The 20,885-nt window shown below is 36.4% G+C and overlaps 1 protein-coding gene across 2 annotated transcripts; it reads left to right on the forward strand.

The window, feature by feature from the left end:
• Positions 1–17,418: 17,418 nt before the first annotated feature.
• On the forward strand, positions 17,419–19,134 carry LOC145036474 (KTI12-like, chromatin associated protein). 2 transcript variants are annotated; one of them, XM_078984931.1, is made up of 2 exons: positions 17,419–17,545; positions 18,052–19,134. In XM_078984931.1, the coding sequence occupies exon 2, from the start codon at positions 18,120–18,122 to the stop codon at positions 19,026–19,028; it is 909 nt and encodes a 302-aa protein (XP_078841057.1). In that variant the 5' UTR covers positions 17,419–17,545; positions 18,052–18,119; the 3' UTR covers positions 19,029–19,134. The 2 variants fall into 2 exon arrangements, with proteins under 2 accessions (XP_078841057.1, XP_078841058.1); XM_078984932.1 differs by having other exon boundaries at positions 17,421–17,522.
• Positions 19,135–20,885: the final 1,751 nt, after the last annotated feature.

The raw sequence follows: 20,885 nt of genomic DNA on the forward strand, positions 1-20,885 counted from the left end.
TTGTAAGGATAATCTCTCAATAAATACACATCTTATATATGTTGATACATGTTCTTTTTCTAGCCCTCCAATTCTTTTTTTCATGCTCATTTTTTTATCTAGCAAATACCTAATACCGTAATACGCCCTTCACTATAAACACCATTGACCAACGCATACTAAAATAGATACACTTGCTAACTACAGTCTACAAGAACGAGAAATCAATGAAACAAAGCTGAGGCTCTGCAAGGAATATTTAAATTCAGGTGATTCGATTTCGGATCAAAGCTTTTGTTTCAAGTTAATTTTGATTAAAGCATGTTGATTCAAGTCATTTTCAACGTTAGTGCCTATTTGCTTTGAAAAAAAAATCACTTCCATCTTAGTGTGTGTTCTTCTGTACGTGTTCTTCCTTGTTGTTCTTATGATTTAAACAATTAAACTGTAAATTTTTGAAAATCAAAATCATGGAATCTTAATATGTCTACGTATTATTTTGTTAGATTTATATGATTTGTTTTTTCTCGGTAAATATGGGTAAAGGGGAGTAAAGAATTCTCCTAAAGAATAGAGAAAAGTCCATCGTTGCCTATGATACAACTGCTAATGTTATGTATTAGACACACCTACCAATATCATCATTTAGTTGCATAGGGGTTCTAAACAAGCCAAAAATTTGGGGCTCTTTGGTCTTTACTATACTCCGAAATAAAAAACAAATGAGGTGAATATGTCGCAAAGAATAGAATCGGTAGAAGAATGCAATGTCGTTTCAGTTTCATGAATGCAGCGATCGGTGATTTACTCTTCCGCTTCATTTATATTGTGGTTACCGGATTGGATTTTTTAATGGACTAAACTTTTGGATTTTTGGAAAATATGGAACCCTTTAGAATTGGAGACCCTAAGCCCTAGCTTAAAAAACCTCTACATAGAACCAACCCTATTTAGGTACAATTGACAGGATTATAACGTTCTTTATTAGGCGCAGCTACCGATATTATCATTTTTACGTAGCTGTAACATATTTGTAGATATAAAATACATATACAATTTAGATATGAAAAAGTTTAAATCTTTCATCTAACACGGATTTCAAGATATAAAATACATATATAATTTAGATATGAAAAAAAGAAGTTTAAATCTTTCATCCAACACAGATCTCAAGATATAAAATACATATATAATTTAGATCTGAAAAAAAAAAGTTTAAATCTTTCATCCAGCACAGATCTCAAGATAAAAAATACATATACAATTTAGATATGAAAAAAAGAAGTTTAAACCTTTCTTCGAGCACATATCTCAAGATATAAAATACATATACAGTTTAGACCTGAAAAAAAAAAAGTTTAAACCTTTCTTCCCATACAGATCTCAAGATATAAAATACATATACAGTTTAGATCTGAAAAAAAAAAAGAAGTTTATATCTTTTATCCAGCAGAGATCTCAAGATATACAGATAATATGCACACATATATCATGTAATTTATATAAAATACTTCATATCTATGTGTAAGATGAAAGTAATTATGCACTCATTTAATGAGGTGGTGATTCCAACTTGGACAGTGCTTCGCTTCGAAGAAACCGGGTGGTTTGCTTGAAAATTGGACTCTACGGGGGCAGAGTTTCCGAACCAAAAAACTCTTTTTCTCGGAGCCTTCTGGCGCTCCGTGGTTTTCTTTTAGTGTTAGGGAAGTTTCCTAGCCTTTTTTTTTTGGGGGGGGGGGGGGGGGGAGGCTTTAGAGAGTGAGTAGAGAGAAGAAGAATGGATTTTAAGGTGTGAAAAATGAAGGAACTGTCATGTGGTATTTATAGACTGAAAAGGTGATGAACTCGTCGAGTTTATGGCCCAACTCGTTGAATTTCTGGCCCCAAACCCGTTGAGTTTCTGGTCCAACTCGTCAAGTTGGTGTCACTTGTCGTTATCTGGTGGGGAGAAAGCAATGGCTCAAATTGCGCCACATCACCCACTTCGCTGCAGCACCTTTCCGGCTTCTAAACCCCATAACTTTCCTTTTGACTCCATCGGCTAATTCTCGATCGATTTTAAATTTAACAGTATAAGAAAATTACACTGTTTAACGACAGTGTAAAACTCATAACTTCTACATACGAGCTCCGTTTTCGACTGCCTTTTTATCGTTGAACTCATATTAATGAGATCTTCAATTCTCATTTAGGTTGTGTCGGCTAAAAATCGATCGATCTAAAATTCGAACTCCGGGCTGCACACTACTATGTCAAATCTTAGAAAATTCATAAGTTCCTCATACAAAGTCAGATATGGACGTTCTTTTTATGCACACTCTCGATTTAATGTATACTACGATTTTTGTTTAGATCACTAAGGCTAAAAAGCTCTTTATCGCAAACTCACTTTGTAACGCCCCGACTCTCAGGTGATAATTTTATGGCTTTAATTTTCATTAAATTGCAAGGTCTACTCGACGAGTTTGATGCCCTGACTCGTTGAGTAGAAGCGGTTTGGGCCACGTGTTTAGGTGACCTACTCACCAAGTCCAAGTTAGGACTCGGCGAATAAGAGTTGGAGGATGAAAGCCTAATTTTCGGGGTTTTGCACCCTATTTAAAGGATCATAAGCCTCCCTTAGCCCCCTTAAAGCCTCTTGAGAGTCCAACAAACCCTAATACGTGTGTGTGCTTCATTATTGTGTGTTTCAAGCTTTGGAAGGTGGATATTACTAAGGAGGGCTTAGAGAGCAAGTGGCTAGAAGCAAGGAACGTGTGAGGGATCTGAAATCTACCTCAGTCGTCATCTTTTAGAAGGTATCAGATTGTTTCCTTTACCTCAATTCATTCTAGATCTCATTGGATTAAAGATTTGGGCTTTTCTAGCATAATAAGAAGCTATTCTTGGGTGTGAGCTAAGATCCGAAGTTATAACTTCATATCTGAACTCTCTTTGGTCTATAAGCCCATAAAGCTTTCAGCTTTAGCAATTATGAGCCTCTCCTTAAGTGGAAAACTCCATTGCAAGCTTGGTTTTGACATTATGAGCCTTGCATGCACGTAAAGTTTGCAACTTTACGTGATAAACATGCCTTGGGAAGCTGGATCTGCATTATGGGGCCTTAACATGGCTTAAAAGCATCTGAATGGATAATGGATTGAAGGGACTCGACGAGTTGCATGGTCAACTCAGCGAGTCCGTTGAATATTGTCGTGCAAGGACTTATGCATGGACTCGGCGAGTCAACTTGGGTTTTCCCGACATTTGGACACGTTTAGACTTGGCGAGTTGAAAGGAAACTCGATGAGTCAGTAGGGGTTTTCACGACTACTCGAGTTTTGGAAGGACTTGATGAGTCAATGACTGCACTTGACGAGTCGGGTCAACATGGATTGTTGACCTTGATCGTTGACTTTGACTTTGACTAAGGATTGACTATTTAACTGTTGGGGCATTTTGGGAAGTTGGGCATTTATGAGTATGGTTCTATGGTGAATATAGGTGGTGGAGTTTGTGGCGGTGATCCGAGAGTTTGAGCTTATCTTTCGAGTCGACAGTTGCAAGGTGAGTTATCCTCGCTATACTCAGGGTCTAAGGCACCAAGACTGGTCCTTTTTCGGATTGTTATACTGATATATACTGTTATGATCTGTTAGATAGGTATCTTGGTAGATATGATGATATATGTTGCTATGATCTGTTAGATCGGTATCCTGGTAGATAGGATGATATATGTTGTTATGATTGGTTAGATCGCTATCCTGGTAAATATGATGATATATGTTGTTATGATTTGTTAGATCGGTATCCTGGTAGATAGGATGATATATGTTGTTATGATCTGTTAGATCAGTATCCTGGTATATGGAACGTTATATGATGTTATGATTCGTTAGATTAGTATTCCTGGTATATAGGATGTTATATGTTGCTATGATCCATTAGATCAGTATCATGGAAGATAGGATGTTGCTATACTATTGATCTGTTAGATTTTTTGTTGTCTATAGACTGTTATGTGATTATCTGCTATATGTGCACATGGTTGTTTGATAGGGGGTGATATGTGTATTTTTTTATATATATTTTTATGCACTTTATCTTAATATTTTGGCCTTATTTATTTTATTTTAGAACTAAAAAGTACTCATAATGCTTTGAATTATGTTTTGCAGCTATTCGTTGTCGATAAAGCACAAAAGAAAAGACTGAAGCGGAAACCGGACTTCAAAGCTTAAAGGAATCAAATTGTTGAATTAGAGGATTACGCCCCGCGTACCCTTGTGTTACGCGCTGCGTACAAACTTGCATCAGATAAGTTCAATCGCGTAGTTATCTTGAGTACGCGCCGCGTAAACCTACGTACGCCCAGCGTACTTAGGTCGGCTACAAAGACTATAAATGTCGATTTTCAGCTAACAGGAAGGGGGGATTCGACTTCTAACCTAATTTAGTCGACAATTAACTTTTGTTAAGCCGTTTTAAGGGTCTAGAAGGCGGCCGGAAGGCCGTTAAGCTAACGGGAGCAGAGATCTGAAGGATTGGAGAGCGGATACATGTCGGTAATGATATGGATTGCTAACGTGACCATGTTTAGCACTCCATTATGGTACTTTTTGTATTTAGTTTCTGATTTGGGTGTAAAAACCTTTTACTTTGTGTTTACGATTGAATGAAGCTTTGATTCTTAGACTAATTGTTATGTTAAATAATTTATTTGTGTTTAATTTATCTTGCCAAGCTTGTTTCAAGTTCCTCATGTGTTAATGATGATTATTTTCTGTTAATTGTTAAGTGAATTAAGTTGTATGAACACCTGCTTGATTTGCTAGTCTCTTATGATTTTTGATGACCATCGAGATTATAAGACTAGAAATAACGAATGTGAAACTAGGATTAACTTGGGAATAAGTAAGTTAATGTGTGAGCCTTGTTTGATGACCATCAACAAGAGGTTAATTAAATGTTTAAATTAACTATATTTACAAGTCTTGCTCGATACGAACTAAACACTAGGAAGCATGTTAGTTTAATCAATTGATCACTGTTTGAATTGACTTGTTTGCTAAAGGATTAGTTATAGTGAACACGAATCTAATCATTTTAGGAATCGGTGAACATGAATAAATGAATTTGTGTATGCAATTGTCTATGTTTTTAAGGTGGAATTTGTCTAAACCAAAGTACCTGAAGAGATTTGTTTTCCTGTTAGTTTATCGAGGATGGTTAATTAATTATTAATTTGAGATTTATTAAACTATTCTTTTCGTGTGACCTACAATCAAATATATTAAATTAATCCACCGTTCCCTGTGATCGACAACCGACTTACCTAAGCTATACTGTAATCTGACTAGGCACACTGCCTATAAGTGCATAGTTAGTCTAAGTTTGTTAGGTTATAAATATTAAAATTAGTGGGTACTTTTATGCACATCAAGTTTTTGGTGCCGTTGCCGGGGAACGGTTTGTCATTAATTTAGTTTATTTGATTATTCGTTATTTGGTTTTAGTTAGTTTTTATTTTTTAGTTTGATTTTCGATGATATCATTTCACTTGTCGGGAAGGTTCTTGTCTTTATTTAGCAGGAATTTGGGATTGTACACATTGCTTGACTTTACTTTTTGCATGGGTTTCAAGAATGAAAGCGATTAGGGAATTCTTGACCTGCTTAGCCTACTACTTTGTTGATTTGTCCAACTCAATCCATGAGGCGTAGTATAGCAAGGCGTATTGTGGTGGTTAAGTGGAAGACCGAGCTCTTGCTGTTCTTGACTAGTTAGGTCACTTCTTGTTCCACTTCTAGTTAAAGGTGCAAGGAAAACAAAGGAAATATTCTAACGGGTCCCGAAAGTGGGTGTTTTCGCAAACCAATTCTTGCATGCAAAGGTTTTTGATCAACCATTGTTGTTTGATCTTGACAAAGATAAGTGTTATGACATCTCAATTTTTTTTATCACTCATCGTGAAGTCATCATTAGCTAAAGAAATTAAAAAAAAAATAAATAATAAATAAATAAATAATTATGTTTTAAGTCCCTTAATTAAATAATTAGAAAGAAAAGGAAGTTAAATCAAAGGGTAGGAAAAAATTTGAAAAATAAAAATTATGCCCCGCGTAAGTTTAATTACGCCATGCGTAATGTGCCCCGGATCACGAATGAACATTTCAGGGGGTTGAGGTACGCCCCGCATACCCTTGAGTTACGCCCCGCGTAACACGGCGACCAGGTATATCTTTTGACCCTTTGACTTCTTCTTTATTCTTTTCCCAATTCTTTTCTCAAACTTGCACTGTGACGGCCAAGCTCTCCTCAACATTTTCGATTGTGCTTCTTTTCTTGTAAAATTCGACACACGGGTAAGTTTTTCGGTTACTCAATGGCTTTGATTTGTGTTTAATTTGATGAAATAAGCTGCATTTAGCTTTTGATCGAAATCTAGGGTTCATAGTGTTCTTGAATTAGGGCCGATTTCACTATTATGTGTTCTGATTACCACTTGAATGGATCGATTTCTGCCGATTGATTAAACCCTAGGACCTAATTTTGTCTTAATCCCGTTCCAGCTCCATCAATTAAAGCTTGGGGTCGCACGCCAAGCGTACGCCCAAAAAAGAAGAAAAAGAAAAAAAAACCGATTGAATGCCCTGTGAAGTTTTTTTTCTGTTAATTGTTTGTCAATGTTGAATAGATCAGGAACTAATAGGGGATTGATTTATCTTTTTGGTCATAAGTTTAAAGGTTGGCTCCGATTTTTTTTTTGTTTTTTGTTTTCTACTGCCTTGAACCTCAAGGTTGGTTCCCCCATGTGTTTAATTGTACCCCTGTGACCTCGGGTTCTTGATTAACTTCAAATTTTGACCGATAGGCATGTTTCCCTTATAAATGTTTTCTAATAGGCGAAGATGTTACAGGCATTGATTCATATTGTAAGGGTGGTCCCGTTTTTTTTACTGCCTTTGGACCACTCGTTTTTTTTTACTGCCTTTGGACCTGCTGTGTTCATTTGATGTGGGTTATGATTTTTTTTTTTTTGCAAAAAAAAAGGGACCGACACAGACATGTGAAGCCTGGACGTACGCCCAGCGTACTGCCCCTATCAAGCTCCATTTTTTTTGGTTAAAAAAATCAATTAATGCTGCCATATTTTGTTTGGTTTTGTGTTTTTGTTTATTTGTGCAGATTATGGCTCGAAGGACGCAAAGGACCAACCCACCCGAGGATGTGACCGATCATCGTTTTTTACAATTTCCGCAAACACTGAGCGATGCTACCCGGGCGCGTTATATCACCAACTTGAGCCTGCTTCTCACAAAGGAGATTGATATTGCACCCTCATTCGACTGGGAGTTGGCTACCAGGACTGGACTTGCTGCATTGATCCAGGAATTTTTGCAATACACACAGTCGGACGCGAGTGGTGTGGAATTGTTTGTGTGTCAGGGATAGGCACGTTTGTTCAGGATCCAGGAGCCAGTATATCGGGAGTTTTTGCTGGAGTTCTATGCTACAGTTTCCTATGATCCTAGGAAGGCACTCGATGACAGGACAGCCTTTGCTTTCAGACTGGGAGGAGTGAGCCGGGAATGCAGCGTGATAGAGCTTTCTACTCGGGTGGTTATTTACACAGCCGATGAGACGAGGAGTGTCCACTTCCCGACATTTCTTGCGGACTGTCTCACGGACCGGCCAGAAGACTATAACGAGAACACTTTTTGTGCCGAGATTACGGGAGGAATTTATACACCATCTACCGCTCGAGGGGGGATGATTCGGTCTACTACATACCGAATGTTGCACCAGTTGATTTCTATGTCTCTCACGCATCACAAGAATAGTGAGAGAGTGCCTTCGACGGACCTGTATTTCCTATGGGCACTAGTTACTCCAGGGAGGTACCTGAACCTTCCCGTCGCGTTAGCTGCATATTTGGGACGGAGGGCCAGGGGACTTCGGGGAGATAGCCCGATATGCGGAGGGCAGTTTATCACGTGGTTAGCTCGGTCATATCAGTTGCTGACGCGTGAGATCACGAGATCGATGGTGTTTCACGACATGAGGCCGATGAGTCTTCAGCTATTGGAGTCGATGCGCGTATTGGAGCGGGGTGGAGATGGTGTTTTGAGGGTTCGAGCAGATGATGTGGCGGATGAGGAGGGTGCCGCTGAGCCACAGCCGAGACGGGTCCAGCGGCGTAGACCTGCTCCTCGGGGAGCGCAGCAGGGACCTGAGCGGGAGATTGATATGCGCTACCTGGCTCAGGGCATTGACCGTCTTAGCGAGTATGTTGCACATGTGGACGCGCAACAACGGTGGCAAGGGAATGCATTGAATGCATTCTTTGCCCACCAGGGATTTCAATATTCGGTTCCCTTTCCACCACCATTCCAGTCACGATTTGATGGGGCCGGTACTTCTGGGACACAGCCACATGATGATGGAGATGACGAGTGATCCTTTTGATTTTTTTTATTTGTTTTGTGTTATTTTTAGTTTAGTAGTATTTGGTCTGTAATTAAACTTTGATTTAGTTTGTTTTACTTTTGTTTTCCATGTTGATGCTCTATGGTTGTTTAGATTTCTGCAGAATATTCGCCCTTAGGAAGCTGGCAGTAAGTTCAGCAGCTAGGTCCGACTGTTGCTAGAGAGAGCCATGTGAGAGTTCGAATATTATAGTCAAGACCCACAATTTGTCATAAGTGTGGGGTGCATCTTTATTATAGTTGTATTTTCGACGCGAGGAAGAAATATCGTTCCGACTGCCACGACGTGGTTGACACTTTCCCACGCCATGGTTATTATACATTGCATCTAATTGCAATATTTTGCACCACATTTTCGAAGATGGCGGTCTTGATTTTATTTTTCGGCAAATTTAGAAGCAGCAGTTCCAGTTTTCAGTTTTTCAGCAATATTTGAAGCAACCTGTAGTAGCCCCATTCGATCTTGCCACAACTACCCAGGGGAGTCTGTTCCTTTTTCTCCCTTTTTATGTTCTTAATTTGTTTTAGCATAAAATGAGGGCATTGTATGAAATAAGTGTGGGGTAGGGGGTCGGTAAAAGTAAATTATAAAAATGAAATAATAGTTATTGCTAGATTTAGGGAAATTTTAAAAATTTAAAAGAAAACTTGAAATAATAGTTTAATTTAGAAAAATCTAGTGATAATTTAAAATTTTGCTAATATTGTATGAGATGATCCGATGAGAACTCAAATGTTTAGTTGAGCCAATATACGTTATAGTGCATTTTTGGCTTCCCTTATTTTAGTGAAATCATGGAACAAAAACATAACCCCGCTCGGTTTGAAGGATGCAATATGTTTAGCAGCCTAAACTTGAAATGTATCTAGGAAAATTATTATCATTAACCAATAAAGGTTGAGGTTGAACGTCTCTGCTTAAGCATGTAGGTTTTAAGTGAAAAAAGAGAGGTACATGTAAAAAAAAAAAAAGAGAATTACGAAAAAGGTTGAATTTTGGAGCAAATAAAGTGAAGATCAAAAGATCAAGATTCCAAGAAATTCAAAAAGTTGAAGATACCAAGAAATCAAATCAAATAAGGTGGTGAATTCAAAGAAATCAAAGATCAAATTGTTAAGAAAGTGAAGAATTCCTAAAAAGCTCCATAGTGGTATCATAAATTGTAATTCTAGATTATGTATGCTTAGGTTGCTCAACTAAAAATAACTTGAGGTTAGGAGGTTTTCTGCGGATGGATTCGGAGGGTTGCATAAAATGAGCATTGTTCGGAAAAAGTGGGCGAGTGTTTATGAAGATTGTGAGTATTTAAAATATGGGGGGTACTTTACGAAAATTTTAGACACAAATGTACGTGTTGAGGTCTTGGCGTAATGGCTGAGTTTTAATTGGATTGTTTAGTGCAATATTGGTAAAATAAAAGTAAATTTGCTTGGGGGCAAGCAAAGGCTAAGTGTGGGGTATTTTGATATGTGTATTTTTTTATATATATTTTTATGCACTTTATCTTAATATTTTGGCCTTATTTATTTTATTTTAGAACTAAAAAGTACTCATAATGCTTTGAATTATGTTTTGCAGCTATTCGTTGTCGATAAAGCACAAAAGAAAAGACTGAAGCGGAAACCGGACTTCAAAGCTTAAAGGAATCAAATTGCTGAATTAGAGGATTACGCCCCGCATACCCTTGTGTTACGCGCCGCGTACAGACTTGCATCAGATAAGTTCAATCGCGTAGTTATCTTGAGTACGCGCCGCGTAAACCTACGTACGCCCAGCGTACTTAGGTCGGCTACAAAGACTATAAATGTCGATTTTCAGCTAACCATGAAGGGGGGATTCGACTTCTAACCTAATTTAGTCGACAATTAACTTCTGTTAAGCCGTTTTGAGGGTCTAGAAGGCGGCCGGAAGGCCGTTAAGCTAACGGGAGCAGAGATCTGAAGGATTGGAGAGCGGATACATGTCGGTAATGATATGGATTGCTAACGTAACCATGTTTAGCACTCCATTATGGTACTTCTTGTATTTAGTTTCTGGTTTGGGTGTAAAAACCTTTTACTTTGTGTTTACGATTGAATGAAGCTTTGATTCTTAGACTAATTGTTATGTTAAATAATTTATTTGTGTTTAATTTATCTTATCATGCTTGTTTAAAGATCCTCATGTGTTAATGATGATTATTTTCTGTTACTTGTTAAGTGAATTAAGTTGTATGAACACCTGCTTGATTTGCTTGTCTCTTATGATTTTTGATGACCATCGAGATTATAAGACTAGAAATAACGAATGTGAAACTAGGATTAACTTGGGAATAAGTAAGTTAATGTGTGAGCCTTGTTTGATGACCATCAACAAGAGGTTAATTAAATGTTTAAATTAACTATATTTACAAGTCTTGCTCGATACGAACTGAACACTAGGAAGCATGTTAGTTTAATCAATTGATCACTGTTTGAATTGACTTGTTTGCTAAAGGATTAGTTATAGTGAACACGAATCTAATCATTTTAGGAATCGGTGAACATGAATAAATGAATTTGTGTATGCAATTGTCTATGTTTTTAAGGTGGAATTTGTCTAAACCAAAGTACCTGAAGAGATTTGTTTTCCTATTAGTTTATCAAGGATGGTTAATTAATTATTAATTTGAGATTTATTAAACTATTCTTTTCGTGTGACCTATAATCAAATATATTAAATTAATCCACCGTTCCCTGTGATCGACAACCGACTTACCTAAGCTATACTATAATCTGACTAGGTACACTGCCTATAAGTGCATAGTTAGTCTAAGTTTGTTAGGTTATAAATATTAAAATTAGTGGGTACTTTTGTGCACATCAGCGGGTTTGGGTTGAGGCGATCTTGGTTTGTGTTGAAAGCCAACATACCCAACGAGCGGTCCGGATAGGCTGAAGGCCTTACAAGGCGGTCCAGACGTGTCGAAGGATCAGAGAGCAGTCCCGATAGACTGAAGGACTACGAAGTGGTCCAGTCAGGCTGAAGGCTCACATATGCATATTGTAGACTCGAGATACATGGTTGTTCTGTTTACTTATATTGTATATGTTATGGTTATATCGGTATGGTGTTGGTATTTTGGGGGTAACTCACTATGCTTTTGGGCTTATAGTTTTAGTTTATTGTTTTAGGTTCAACGGATGGCCACAGGAAGGCGAAAGCATGATTGTACACTTCCTCGATTGATGATTATGGTTTCCGAGAACCTTGATGGTTAACTATTTTGAAAAAAAATTGTAATAATTGAATGGTTTTAAATGACTTAAAAAGTTTTAAATTGGCTCAAATTTATGGATGTTACACACTTTTTACGTCGCACAGTGTCGTGCTGGTTTTATCATGAAACTTCGATAAGTCATAACTTTTTCGTTATAACTCGGATTTTGGTGTTCTTTATATATACGAAACCCTTGAGACATATGCTATACCTTTTTTAAGGTTATTTACTTTATCTAATCTTCTATCAAAAAGTTATTATTAATGTTCATTGTCTCTAAATTGACTAGCCTAAATATGTGGGCGTTACAATTCATTCCCAATAGACAATCAGAGTAAAAGTATTCTCAAAACATCACGATAAAATCATTGATCAATTTGGAATAAATCTCTAGGGGATGCAGTGCGATCAAACCGACTCTTTCTTTTGAAACAAGATGTACCTGAAAACATGTTAAACATAAACCATAAGCACAAAGCTTAGTGAGTTCCCCCAAAGTACCACATACCATACATACATATCAACTCAAAGTTGTAACATGTCTATTTCACCCCCGAGTCTATTTCACCTCCAATTTTATTTCAACTCAATCAGTGTTTTCCAACCGAATGGGTCTATTTCATCCTCGAATCTATTTCACCTCCGAGTGTATTTCAAATCAATTGGTGTTTTTCAATCAAACGGTTTTATTCCACCACACATACAGATAACATACAAGCATATCAATAAAAGTCACAAAGACAACAAGCACATAACGAACAAGTGTATTTCACTCCCGAGTTTATTTCACCCCACATACATAAAGCATACAATCTTATCAGTAAGAGTCACAAAGACAGATAACATCCAACATACAAAATCCAGTGGGCCAACATTGGTGCCTTCGACCCACGAGTATAGTGAAGAGACTCACCTGAACCACTCGACATAAGTTCAATAGCTACCTCGGCAACGGAACAACCAACCCAAGCTTCCTAAAGCCAAACCAAAACCAACCCTTAATCAAATACTCAATACTACCCAAGTTTGACCAAAAGTCAAACTGGTCAAAAAGTCAACAGACAGGTCAACTCAGATGACCCCCATGTGTTGTCAATTCCTTTGCCACGTTGTGGTTATTTCCAAACAAAATAGATGTGAGAAGTTTAACCGCCATGCAATAGGCCACCTTGGCTACATCATAGCTGTCGGTCAGAAAAGTTTTTCACTTCTTTAAGAGCTTAAAACATAAAGACCAAAACTCATAACATCATATATGGTTCCTATTAGCTTCATAATGGATAAAGTTTCCAACTTTATCCATATGAATGGTCCAAATAAACAAGATCTAGTCTTTCTCAAAGGAACCAAAAATGCATATTTCTTAACTAAATCCATTAAGTTCAAGTCTTCAACCTTCAAATCTGGATCAACATGATGTTTGGATGTATAAAGTTTTCAACTTTATCCATAATAATGTCTCAAGTTTTCAAGATCTAAACTTTAATACACCAAAGTAACCTAAAGGACCAAGATAACTTGCATGGTTATAAGGGAAGGTATAAGATCACAACTTTCCTAGTCCATGAGGTCCATGAAGCATTCTAAACTGATCAAAAGATTATGGAGTTCACTCAACTCCAAGATCACCCAGAAAATGGACCAAAAGTGCCAAAAACACCAAATGACAAGATCTAAAGAACTAGATAGCAAGATTGGAGCTTTATACTCACAATAGTCTAAAAATGTAGTGTCTTTAATAAATCTAAACTTGAAGCATCATTCATTGCAACCAAAAGAACCTTCTTGATCTTTAAACTTCATCGAAATATCATAAAAGCATCCAAAAGAGGAGAGGATAAAGGAGATGCTCAAATCTTGAAGGTGGAGGCTAGGGTTTCTCCTAAAGGGTCCTAGAGGTGGTGGAAGCTGCTAAAATGCCCAAAAATATAGAACTTTATGCTTAAATACATTGAAAACCCTCAAATCATGGTCTTGGACATGACTAATCGTCGTCTCGCGGCAACGGTTTTCACCCAAATTCACATCAACTTCAAATAACCATAACTCCTTCATTTCAACTCCTTTTTCAGCAATCTTTATATCCACATAAAGGTACTAATGAGCCCCACAACCCTATCTAGCTATTTTTGACTTAAAACATACCGAAATAAAATTATTAAGTCATGAAAGAAGCCTGAAACATCACTTTTCCCATTTTACCCTTTGACTCCAAAACACAAACCAAGGGCTTATATCACATAACCAATATTATCCACATCCAATAGGGTCTAAACCTTATTACCTTGACGCCCAAGACATTTACTTGATCCATTTATTATCCACAATCTCAGAATAAGAAACTTCTCGAAACAGGATGTTACAAACCTCAAAGGGACCTCAAGGATCCATAAAGTTGTCAAATTTATGGAATCCATCCAATCAAACTTTAGCAAATATGTAGAAAATGCACAAAAATCCTAGATATAGAAGCATAGGATATAAATCATGGAACTTAAACACTCAATATGGTTAAAAGTAAGTGCTAGAAGATGATGATGAGACTTGCAAGTTGGATCTATGCACCAAGGATGCTCTATTTTCCTTCAAGAGACCAAAAGCACAACTAAAAGCTCAAGAACTCAACAATGGAGGCTATGTTTTCATTGAAATGGTTGGAGGCTGAAGAGTATGCCTTAAACCATAATTTTAGAGGATTAAATATGGAAGAAACCATAAACTATCATGGGCTTGGGCTACAACTACGGTTACATCGTGACCTTCCTTTCATCACGTCGTGGCATCCATCTTGAATACATGTTCATGCAATTGGCATTTCACGTTGTGGTGATCCATTCACCATGTCGTAACACAAGTGTTTTCCCAAAAACCTTACCTTTGATCATTTAAACCCTCAACCGATCTATTTTAGAAAACGGGTTTTACAACAAAGATGGGCCATGTACCGAATGGTTTTACCACCCGGCTTTGTTATTGACTTAAGCTATTTTATTACAGGTACTCTTTCAACCTATTAGTCCATTGTACTATCTGAATCTAAGTTTGGGTTCTTCCCTTTCGCCCCTGAATTTGTTTTCCCCATTATTTGTGTCTTTCATTTACATGCAGAGTTATCAAATTATCATCATTTTTCTCATACCATTTCCCATGCATAATATATATCATCATCATATTATCACATATAACATTTCTAGCATACATTGTCCTATCATCATTAACAAGTTGTTTTTAGAAAATATAACAAGCATATCAACACATAACATGGTCATCTCACATACACCTCACACTAGCATAACCTTATTCACTCAATTCACACAAAACGTCATACAATGTATGTACAACATGCATAACACTTTCTATATTGAATTCATAGTATTTTTTAAATATTTCTTGCCCTTATATCATACTTATATAGAAACATAAACTTCATATAACATGCTAGTATCAATTTTTACACTCTATATATGAAATTTCTTCACCCGAAAACACCAAAAACACACCTCCACCTTCTTGGATCTTCACTAAAACCTCATAGATGGAAACCACACACCATGGAACTCTATTAAATGATTTTTGGCTGCAAATAAGGTTAGATTCTCAGATTTTAAGGTTAGGTTAGTTTATATACACATACACCATAAGTTACAAACTAGGTCATTAACGTGTGAGAAAACGTGATCAAGAATCATTTTATTACACTTTGGCCAACATAAATTAACTTTAACCAAGCTAAAAGGTTATCTTAACATAAAAACATAACAAAAACTAACCTCAATGAAGAAATGAGAAGTTCAAGTTGTAACAATTTATTAAAGGAACGAACATGAAAAAAGGAAATTTGTTCCTTTTCTATTCATGGTTTATTCCTAACATGTTTCACTGACTAATTAAATCTACATTTGTTACATAAATTGGAACGAAAAAAAAAAAAAGCAACAAGTTGCACCTTTAATTTTTTTTCTCGATGGAAAAACTAATTATTTTAAAAGCTACATCCATATATCTTGGGGTCATAAGATTACTATACATGACTTGTTAAACTCTAATAACGGGCTCCATAATATCTAGCGCAAAGAAACCAAACATATCAAATGTGAACGATATAAACACGTTTAGATTTTCTTTTCACAGTTTCTCATGCTTTTTCATTTTACATGATGCATCTTTTATAGTAGTTTGCCCCACTGTGAAACCCCTTTCCCTCAAACCCATGAGAGATGAAATCTATGTTTCTACACATGTGTTTTCCCCTCCAACCCATCCAAAAAACAAAAATTTAATTAGTCTAAGCGTTGACATTCCTTCCAATTGGTCAACCAAGAAGTTCATAGATGCATCTTTTTTGGCGAAAACCATAGCATGTGTAAATACATCAAAATAACATCCATAACCATATCATATTGGTACAAGCATGCCTTATGAAAAATTGGGTATATCTCATCAACCGAAAATAATGGAATCATGAGGCAATATTTATGAATAATATGATACTTCATTGGTGAAATATGTTGCCAATGCATGTTGGACTTGGGGTGTTCTTATTAGTGAAACTGCTAAAGTCAAAGCTCAAAATCATATCACAAAGAAAAGTTAAAGCATAAGCGTAATAAGAATTCATACCACATATGATAGTAATAAGAATACATAGCACATATGTTACTATCCAGTAAGATGTGGTCTTGTAACACTAATATTGGGCCTTTAAAGCCATAAACGCATTAGAGGAAGCCTTTACCGATGAGTATAGCCCCAAATCACCAAACTTAATGTGTAAAGAAGCAAGTCATCATTGGATGTCTCAAAAAAAAAGGACATCAATAAACTACCATGTCCTCGATCGATATGTGTATCCATTTATCAAAGAAGAATGTTGTCGCCTCCATGTGTATGGGTTAGCACATTCCCAGGCCAAAGAATAGTTTGGAAATACACTAACAAGATCGAAGCAAAATGAGTCGGGTCACATAATTATAGAAGAATGCATATTAAATCAACAAAGTTGGCAACTATTTTTGTAGCGAACCCACTAACAAAACTCACATCTCTACTAACAACCCTCCCCCACCCAGAAACTTCACCCTTAATGACAACCTTCCGTTTTAAACGTTACAACCATCATATGAATGCCAAAAAGAGCTTACTTTTCTATATTTAGTTGAACAAACTCTTAAGTTTGGACTAACTGAAACGTAATGAATATGAACAGATCATTATTTGTGTTCGATCAATTTGTTTACAACCCTAATTTTGAACATGATTGTTACCAACAAAAGTAATTTGTACTATTATTACATTTCAATTTAATTCTAAGAGTGAAAATCATTACTATTTTACACTTTCACTTGCAATAGTTAAAACTTTTGGACTAAACATAAAAGTTAGCATAATTACAACAAATTTGTAAGTTACCAGGAGCGGACGCAGGATTTTACAATAGGGGTTGTACGGGAGAGTTAGGGGTTGCATGATAGTTAAAAAATAATTATTTCAAAAATTTTCAAAAAATTTTCCACTGCGGCCGGAAAAATTAGGGGTTGCCAGTGCCACCGTGGACCACGCCTAAGTCCGCCCCTATAAGTTACTTTTCAAAACTCAAAACGAACGTTCCTTTCTTTGAACCAAATTTTATGATCGTGGGAAAGCTTCCAAGTCTTTAACCATCACATATTAGGGGCTTGGGAGTCAATTAGTAAACATGAAGGGTGAAAACGGGAATTTTAGTAGAAAACATTTGTAAAAGGTTTTGGAATCAAACGTCTTTACGCCATCTTTTCCCTCTAACCTCGTGGACTCGCACACTTACGCACAGTAAGCTCATCAGCTACCATTGGAGGTTATCTACACGTTCTCTCTGAGGTGACTGATTCTTCGATTCATCTTTAACCTCATGTTTCATTATGTTTTATGTTTTTAGATATTAGATTTCAGTTAGGAAATTGATTCCCCCCTAATAAAGGATTAGGGTTTATGCTCGATATCCTCCCCTATTCTGAATCAAATGATTGTTGTTTGCTCAAATTGTAAAAAACGAACACGTTTTTTTATGGATTTGATGTGTAAGTAGTTATATACGGCTGTGATCTTGTTAACTTCAAGGGTCTAAATTCAATTGTATCAGTAGGCATCTTAAATACAACATTCGAATAGCTTCCATTAAGAATTTCATAGAATCACTTCTTGTCTTATGCTTGTTTGATCTAGGACTATCGATGATAATAATGAGAATAGTTGTAGTTCATAAATCATTCACTCCTTTAGTGTGGGACAAATCTGAACGTCAAAACTCATCTGATTTGAATCAAAGGGGACAAGGTTGTAAGCTATTAACAATTTTACATAACATATGTTTTTGTCACAAACAGGATTTTCAAGCAATCATTTCTCACAAGAAACAAAAGTTCATCTCTCCAACTACACTAAACTCCTTTGAATGGCATTAGTTATAATTTGTGGTCAACCATGCAGTGGAAAGTCAAAAGCCGCCCTTTCCCTATCTGAAGCCCTAAACAACACAGAATCCAAACCAACACTCAAAATCATCAATGAAACTTCCTTCCATCTCAATCGAAACCAAACCTATGCAGAAATGACCTCAGAAAAAAACCTAAGAGGAGTCCTTAGATCAGAAGTAGACAGATCTTTATCAAAAGACAATATCATAATAGTAGATTCCCTAAACAGCATAAAAGGTTACAGATATGAGCTATGGTGTTTAGCACGTGCTGCAGGAATCAGACATTGTGTTCTTTTCTGTGATGTGGAAGAAAGTCAATGTAGAATCTGGAATCAAGAACGAAGGAAGAACAATGAACCTTCATATGATGATCATATATTTGAAGATTTAGTAAGAAGATTTGAAACACCCGATAGAAGAAACAGATGGGATTCACCTTTATTCGAATTATACCCATTTAAAGATGAAATAAGTAAAAACTCCCCTGTGATTTTAGAACTTGTGGATTATATAACAAAAAGAGTTGACTCAAAGACTAAAGATGTAAAGATTTTGCAACCCACAATAGCGACACAAAGTGTGAGATTTTCAGAGGCGAATTCTTTGTATGAAATGGATAGAGCTACACAGGAGGTGATTGGTGCGATTGTGGCGGCTCAGTCGGCGGCCATGGGTGCTCCGGCGGGTGGTGTTGGTGTTGGACCGGATTTGCCGGTTGTTAATGTTTCACGGGTGGTTGGGTTGCCGGAGTTGAGGCGGTTGAGGAAGACTTTTATAAAGTTGACTGGTCAATCGAGTTTAAGTGGGCCACCACCTCCTTCGGATGCTGAAAGTGCAAAGAGAATGTTTATTGATTACTTGAATAGAGAATTTGGAAGTGGATGAAGATTGGTTTTTTGGTAATTTCATAAGTTTTGTATGTCATATTTTGCAAAAAACCTTTTGAGTGATTGACTTCTTGAATATTATAACTTAGCGTTTATTTACTATACCTGATTGTCTATGGTACAAGTGTAATGCATGATTGTCTATGGTACAAGTGTAATGCATGTATGTACAACTACTTCTAAAATGTGGGTGGGCACATACATGTCAATTTATAAAGCCTCATGTCACCACGCACAAGCTTTATTGTGGTAAAATGAGTAGTTGACATATGCTATTTTGGTCATCACATTGCTATGATGACTTCAATTTATGTGAAAGATACTTAAACATTACCTTGATGATGATCTAAACAGAAGTTTCATCTTTTTGGAAATGTTTTCTTCTCTTTTTTTTGAAGGAAAGAAAAAAGTTCATGTCAAACAATACGTATACATATAAGGAAAATGTGTGACGGTTATTTGGAATGGAAAATACTTGTTTGGATCATGTGATATTGGACTTTTAGTGTGCCGTTTGTCCTATGAAAATTACAACCTAGTGTCTGAATATATTATTTTCATGAATAATTCATTTATTTGCTTTTTTAGGCCCTCGGTACAGGTATACCAGGCAAGAGAAGGCTTTGTGGCCAAGTGGCAAGGCCACCATGATCTTGCACACCGCCCCTTTCTTCCGTTGTGCAACGATCGTGATGGGGACCGTAGTATGTGGAACAACGGACCATGACTAATGAGAGATTGTTATCCTTCTGCCTTCTCTATCTCTTCCTGTTTATTTCTCTTCTTTGTACAAATCACGATGATAGCTCGTGTTGAAGACTTGTAGGTACATCATTGTTGGTGTGGAAGGAGAAGCAGGTGAAGTTTTGAGAATTATGGTGATGAGGTTAAGGGGATGGTCTGAAAAGTGTACCCCATGGCCTTTATGATTTAAAAGTTATTCTTCCTCAACCTTTTGTTAGTTAAGAATTTGAAATTTTTATGTGACGAAGCAAAGAAATATTTGAAAATTCGTAGAGAGAATCACAAAAATTGTCCAAATGGGGGCTATTTTAACAAAATGGTCGTCTCTTGACTTTTCCGTTTTCACACAAAACGATCTGTTACTTTACGGTGGAAAACGTCATGTTAAACTGCAAGGTGTGGTAAAAATATTACCATCGGTAATATAATGTAACACGTTTTACTGCCTTTTTTTATTTTGGTATTAAACCGTCAGTACACTTCCACCGGTCGTAAATTAGAGTTTTGTTTCCATTGTGGTGGTTGATTGGTCACTTGCAAACTTAAGGGGTTTTTTTTTTTTTTTTTTTTTTTCATAAATAAAAAATTTATCACACTCCTATCATAGGTAAAGATTGTTAAGAAAGAGAAATGTTTACATGCCTATATGACACACATTTTTCATAGGGAAAATATTTACAACACCTTTTAGTCTTATTTAAAACTTTTTATTCAAATATTTGCTATTTTTACACAAAAGTTACTTAATAGTTAATACTCCACTTTGCTCTATAAAGTCATATCCCAAGTGTTTTGTCTATGTGTGTCCAAATATAGTTCAAAGTCACTCACTGGTTTCACAAACTTCCAAAAATGTCTCAAACGTTGCTGAAGTGTGTAAAAATATGACACTAAAGTGGGATGAATGACTTTTTTTTACCTTTGAACATTCATAGTAATAGATGATATGATTAATATTGAAAGGTAAATTCCAATTTTCTTTTAATAAAGTCGTTAACGCTTTGGGTGTGTCTGGTTTGAGGTATTTAGATGGAATAGAAGGAATTCGAAATTAAATTCTAGCCTTTATTTTAGGTATTTAGACGAGAGGTGATATTTTTATTTTTGTTTT

Source organism: Lactuca saligna, chromosome 3, assembly GCF_052625555.1.
Source record: "Lactuca saligna cultivar CGN05327 chromosome 3, ASM5262555v1, whole genome shotgun sequence".
Taxonomy (NCBI): Eukaryota; Viridiplantae; Streptophyta; class Magnoliopsida; order Asterales; family Asteraceae; genus Lactuca; species Lactuca saligna.